Below are 6,481 nucleotides of genomic sequence, written 5' to 3' on the forward strand. Positions count from 1 at the left end.
ACGAGCACCCGTTAGAGAATACGTATAAAAGATTAAATATGCCTACGTCCTATATATATATTGGCTTAAGCTGGCTATTCGGCTTGTTTGGGTGTTCGGTCACTTGATATTGTTGAGAGCACGGATGATCTAAGTTGACTAAATCTAAAGAACAAAAACGATTGGTTCACCTCAATGCTTAGTTACGACATCCAATAGATCTGTAGCACTAGAAAATGTGAACAACTTCTAAACTCCAAGGGGTTTGTGACTACTTATTTAGCTAGTAACTTCGTGACCTCCCTAAAAGCTCACATAACTAAAGAACCAAGGCCCAAACTTCCTAGAGTCGAGAGAAAAGTCTATCATAACTTATTAGGTCAAGAATGTGATATGAGCCTACAAGTAGGTTGTTTACACGGAGTATTTTATGCTTATCAAATTCTTTACTATTTTTGTCCAAGTGATTGTTGAATATTGGTCGAGACGGGGAAGCATTTGAAAGTTGCACAGTCATAAAGGAGGTTTGTCCCGAGGCATCAGTTTCACATTTAAGGGTTGTAGTCCTTCGAAATTATGTATCTTGATTTGAATTGATTTTGGATTTGTCTTTTTTCTAAATTACACGTTGTATTGTATTATTAGTGTCAGTCCACATGGGAGTCTATGATTCGAAGTTTTAAAAATCATGTCATGACAAGATTACTACACTATAGCTTTTGAGTTGCACCGTTATGGGTAGCAGGACCAATTGTATAATGTATATAGTCATTATAAGCACCTCGATTCGAAAGGGTATAAAAGACAACATTTATTGATATTAATCATACTTAACCCAACTTTTAACAAGAGTGTTTATTGATATTACATCACACAACATTTATTCAAATTGCAAACACATAGGATCCACTTAGAAGTGTTGAATCATTGTTGAGGTCCTAGCCACCCTTGGACCTCTTAACAAGCGTTCTTCAGAACCCACTCCACAAGTGTGGAAACACCAAAGCCAGTTGCAACACTCTTCTTGGTGTTCCAAACAGGGCCAGCAATGTCAAGGTGCATCCATTGCACATTCTCATCAACAAACTACACAAACAAACTTCCAAGTTAGTGGGTATCTATCTATGTATCTACAGCTATTTATGATATCATTTGGTTGGTAAGAACATGAAAGAACGTTTGAAGATGATACCCACCTGCTTCAGAAACAGAGCAGCTGTGATAGCACCGCCTTGACCAGGGCCAGTGTTGATCATATCAGCCACGCCTGATTTCATTGACTCCCAATAACTTTCCTCCATTGGCAGCCTCCATATCTTCTCGCCACTCCTCTCTGCAGCAGCAAGTACCTCTTTTGCTAGCTCTTCGTTTGGTGTAAAGGCACCTGGAAACAACTCACATGAAACACATTCATATGTTCTTATCTTCAAATGAAGCATGAAGAATAAGATGTTATGATGATTATCATACCTGCAACTGAAGGCCCAAGAGCTGTTATACAAGCACCAGTTAGAGTAGCCAGGTCTATAATCTGCAAACCAATTTGATGTTGCATTAGATATCAAATATGTAATAACAGATATTGTCCTCTTTGGACCTTTCTCTTAAGGCTTTTAAAATTCGTCTGTTATGGAGAGGTTTCCACACCCTTGTAAAGAATGCTTCGTTTCCTTTTCCAACCTGGGATCTCACAATCCATCCCCTTCAGGCCCAGCGTCTTTACTGGCACTCAGTCCACTCTACGATCGATGTACGACCCACCAATTTACCCCCCTTCAGGGCCCAGCATCCTCGCTGGCACACCGCTAGTATCCACCACCCTTCAGAGTTCAGCCTCCTCGCTGGCACATAGCCCAGTGTCTGGCTTTGTAACCATTTGTAACACCCACCGACTGTAAATATTGTCCTCTTAGGACTTTCCTTTCTAAGCTTCCCCTCAAGGTTTTAAAACACGTTTGTCTGCTAAGGAGAGATTACCACACCCCTTAATAAAGAATGTTTCGTTCCCCTCTCCAATCGACGTGGGATCTCACAATCCATCCTCTTTGGAACCAGTGTCCTCGCTGGTACTCATTCCTTTTTCCAATCAATGTGGGATCTCACAATTCTCGTTTCCCTCTCGTGTGGGGTCTCACATAATGAATCCACAAGGTTGACGAATGAACATTATCAATACTAACTTATTGTATATTTACCTTTTCAACACCCAGGTTACAAGTGTATATCAAAGCATCAGCAAGGCAAAGTCTTCCTTCAGCATCTGTGTTGTTAACCTGAAAATACAAAACAGATACAATCAATGAATGATGATAGCCTAAAGATCCTTTTTTGTGTGTCAATGAACCCATGAATGAATACCTCAATTGTCTTTCCATTTGAAGCTGTGACAATATCACTTGGTCTCATACCAGTTGCACTTATCATGTTCTCACAGGCAGCAACAACAAAATGAATCTGTAGGGAAACAAGAAAACAAGCCCCCATTAGCTTTATTACACAATTAAGAGCTTCATGACATGGAAACGAGTGACAGATCTTGTAACGGTCCAAGCCCACCATTAGCACATATTGTCCGCTTTGGGCTTTCACTTTTGGGCTTCCCCTCAAGGTTTTTAAAATGCATCTGTTAGAGGAGACTTTCACACCCTTATAAGAAATGCTTTGTTCTCCTCTCTAACCGATGTGGGATCTCACAATCCACCTCCTTTGAGGACCCAGCGTCCTTGCTAGCACACCGCTCGGTGTTTGGCTCTGATACCATTTGTAACAGTCCAAGCCCACCGCTCGCAGATATTGTCCTTTTTAGGCTTTCCCTCTCGGAGTTCCCCTCAAAGTTTTTACAACGCGTCTGGTAGGGAGAGGTTTCCACACCCTTATAAAGAATGTTTCGTTCTCCTCCCCAACCGATGTGGAATCTCACAAATCTAACGCTTTACCTCTACACCAGGAGGTTTAAGCTCAGCAATGGCTTTTGCTGCTCCAAAAATGGCTGCTGCCCCTCCCATATCATTTTTCATTGTCTCAATGTTGCTGTTGGCTCCAGTTTTAAGGTTGTAGCCACCACTAATATAAAGAAGAAACCAGAAAGTTAAACATTTGTTGAACATTTGCTTAAGAAACCCATCAGGGTAGTTCATGAATGATCACCTGTCAAAGGTAATTCCTTTACCAACTAAGCCCAATTTGGTTGATACAGATCCACCGAGAGGCTTGTAACACAAGTGGATGAAATGGGGAGGATTTGCAGTGGCTGCAGCCGTGACACCAAGATAGGAACCCATCTTCATTTCTATGATTTCTTCTTCATTGAAAATTTTTGCTGAAAGAACATCGTTGTACTTGTGGGTAATCTTTAAAACCTCCCCTGCTAGTTGCCCTAATATGTGGATGCAATTTAGCTAAGTCAGTGCTATGCATGTTATATGAAGTTGATACTCAATATTAGTTCAAAGTAAGTGATAGATATTAAAGCATAAGAAAGGAGCGAACCTGGGGTAAGTATATTTGCAGGTGAGTTTACAAGTTCTTTTCCAAAAACTACCCCAGAACTGACATATTCTGCATATTTCAACTTTTTCTCCATATTAGGTCCAAATCCAAGGCCAAGAACATCCACAAATTGAAGTACAGTCATTTTGGGGTTTGATTTGTATCGGTTGTCGTCAAATATCCCATTGACAATCCCTGTGGTACATAGAAAATTCAGTGTCTTCAACGTTTAGTTCGGGTCGAAACCCATTGCTAGCTGATATTATCCGTTTTGGCTCGTTACGTATCGTTGTCAGCCTCACACTTTTAAAATGTCTCTCTTAGGAAGAGGTTTCCACACCCTTATAAGGAATGCTTCATTTTTCTCTCCAACCGAGGCAGGATCTCACAATCCACACTTCTTAGGGGCGTAGCATCCTTGCTAGCACACCACCGGGTGTCTGGCTCTAATGCCATTTGTAACAGCCTGAGCCCACTACTAGTAGATATTGTCCACTTTAGCTCGTTACGTATCGCCGTTAGCCTTACGATTTTAAAATACGTCTACTAGGAAGAGGTTTCCACACCCTTAGAAGGAATGCTTCGTTCCCCTCTCCAACCGACGTGGGATCTCACAATCCACCCTTCTTAAGGGCCCAGAGTTCTCGCTAGCACAAGCGCAGTGTCTGGCTCTAATACCATTTGTAATAGCTCAAGCCCACCGCTAGTAGATATTGTCCGCTTTGACCCGTTACTATCACCGTCAACCTCACGGTTTTAAAACGCATCTACTAGGAAGAGGTTTCCACACCCTTATAAGAAATGTTTCGTTCTCCTCTCCAACCAATGTGGGATCTCACAATCCACCTTTCTTGGGGGCCCAGTATCTGGCTCTGTTACCATTTGTAACAGATCAAGACCACCGCTAGAAGATATTATCCGTTTTGGCCCGTTACGTATCATCATCAGTCTCACAATTTTAAAACACATCTACTAGGAAGAGATTTCCACACCCTTATAAGAGGTGCTTCGTTCTCCTCTCCAACCTATCTGGGATCTCACGGCTCTTTTAACTAATTTTTGAAGTAATTTTACGACGTAGTATAAAGATTAGAAGAGGTACCAAGTGCAATGGCAGAGGCAATGCCAGGCTTGGATTCAGCCGAAAGGTCCTCGGAGAAGGCAAGAGCTAGAGCAAGTGAAGCAGCTCGAGATGTCTGTGCTGCTGCTGCAATGGCCTCACCTAGACCAACAAAGGCTGCCGCACTAGAAGCGGACTGGCCAAGGCCAAATAGACCAACCCTCTTAAATTTCAAGCCAGAAACTCTTAGAACAAGGGATTGGGCAGACTTTCCAGAGAAATCTTCCTCAGAAGAAGCCTCACCCAACAATCCACCCAAGGCTTCATCCAATTGATACAAAAGGGGATTCTTGAAGTGGCCCGCTTCATCCTTCTCCACATCTTTCTCTCTCACACCCACAGCAACCAAGTCTCCGTTCCATTCCAAGACATCAAGGTCTTTTGCAACAAAAGTTATCTGTGAGGCATTTTAACAAACAGTTAGCATACTCTATTAGTACCTCGTGGCAAACGTATGAACACGCTAGACATATGCTTAGAGATGTCCATGAGGTAGGATAAAGATTAGGAAGCTTTATCCATTCTCGTTTCTCGATTCTTGCCTCTTATTTCAATTTCCATTCCTAATAAATTTGTAAGAGATCACGCTCAAGTCCCCGCTAGCCGATATTATTAATTTTGGCCCATAATATATTTTCGTCAGTATCACAGTTTTAAAATGAGTTTGTGAAGGTGAAGTTTCCACACCATTATAAAAAAATTTGTTTCCTTTTTCTAAAACGTGTCTATTAGGGAGATGTTTTCACATCCTTGTAAAGAATGATTTGTTCCCCTCTCCAACCGATGCAGGGATCTCACAATCACCCTTGGTGGTCCATTGTCCTAGCTAGCACACCACCTAGTGTCTAGCTCTGATACCATTTATACCAGCCCAAACCCACCGCTAGAAGATATTGTCCGCTTTGGCCCGTCACGTATCGTCATCCACACCCTTATGAGGAATGTTTCGTTCTGCTCTCTAACCAATGTGGGATCTCACAATCTTCCACACTATAAATATTTAAACTAAGTACGGGGCGGAGACAGGGACGAGAAATATTAACTCATCTCTAGCCTCATTTAGGAGAAATCTCTCTCCACTCTCTCATTTAGGGACCGTTCTCTACAAGTTAAATGGATATCTCTAACTATGCTGGCAACCCATTAATCTTAACAATATACAAACGAACATTCAACCATTCAAATCCAATAAAACTCAAACCAACGAAAGGGCTTCCAAAAAAATGGGAAGAAGAAGTAGATGAACATAAAACTTGGGTGTGTCCTACGAACCTTAGGGGCATTGCTTGGGCCAGGGCGAGTAAGGCCAAGAGTGACACGAGCTATGTCAGCCATGAACTCAACAAAAGAACAGACCAAAATGAGCCAAGTCTCAAAGGAAGAAGAAGAAAGTGAGTGCGGTGGTTTGGTGAAGGAACCCAAAACACCTATTTATAGTGAGCCATTGGCTAAGAGGAAGAGATCATCTTGGCAAAGATGAACGTAACTTTTATTATATTATTTTTTTAAAACCACACGTTGTTATTTTTTATTTGTTTGTTTTTTTTTTTTTTTGTCTTTTATTGTCTATTTATACTATTTTCCTCACGTGCAAAATTGTGTATTAATTGGATTGAAGAGAAAAAGATAAGGTAGAGAGGGTGAAATAAAATAGAAAGAAACCGAAAAAAATTAGCTAAATTAATAAATAAAAAAATATTCGAAAAACTTTACCTTTTATCTCAAAAATATTTTTAAACTTTCAAAATTTTGAATAATTCTAAAAAATATCGTTAATTTTTTATGGAAATAATTAATACTTTAACTTTCAGTAATATCTCTTTACGTCAGTATTATGCATAAAAATACCAATTAAATTTTAAAAATGACATCACCTTTTACCCTTATAAAATA

General features: G+C 40.5%; 1 protein-coding gene across 1 annotated transcript; it reads right to left on the reverse strand.

Moving 5' to 3' along the window:
- Window positions 1-799: 799 nt before the first annotated feature.
- Window positions 800-5,999, reverse strand: LOC111450682 (leucine aminopeptidase 2, chloroplastic-like). The gene is made up of 10 exons (XM_023090921.1): window positions 5,861-5,999; window positions 4,571-4,985; window positions 3,469-3,663; window positions 3,127-3,355; window positions 2,916-3,042; window positions 2,338-2,433; window positions 2,175-2,252; window positions 1,450-1,510; window positions 1,176-1,363; window positions 800-1,065 (listed from the first exon to the last, which is right to left on the reverse strand). The coding sequence occupies exons 1-10, from the start codon at window positions 5,921-5,923 to the stop codon at window positions 937-939; spliced, it is 1,581 nt and encodes a 526-aa protein (XP_022946689.1). The 5' UTR covers window positions 5,924-5,999; the 3' UTR covers window positions 800-936.
- Window positions 6,000-6,481: the final 482 nt, after the last annotated feature.

The sequence above is a fragment of the Cucurbita moschata genome, unplaced genomic scaffold, assembly GCF_002738365.1.
Source record: "Cucurbita moschata cultivar Rifu unplaced genomic scaffold, Cmos_1.0 Cmo_Scf00012, whole genome shotgun sequence".
NCBI classification, from domain to species: Eukaryota; Viridiplantae; Streptophyta; class Magnoliopsida; order Cucurbitales; family Cucurbitaceae; genus Cucurbita; species Cucurbita moschata.

Bases quoted from the DNA above. Each gene is read 5' to 3' on its own strand.
- LOC111450682 (XM_023090921.1), bottom strand. From the start codon at position 5,923: ATGGCTGACATAGCTCGTGTCACTCTTGGCCTTACTCGCCCTGGCCCA. The intron at 2,253-2,337 runs GTATTCATTCAT...TTGTATTTTCAG, and splicing joins CAAATGGAAAGACAATTGAG to GTTAACAACACAGATGCTGA. The intron at 1,511-2,174 runs GTAAATATACAA...ATTGGTTTGCAG, and splicing joins GTAACCTGGGTGTTGAAAAG to ATTATAGACCTGGCTACTCT.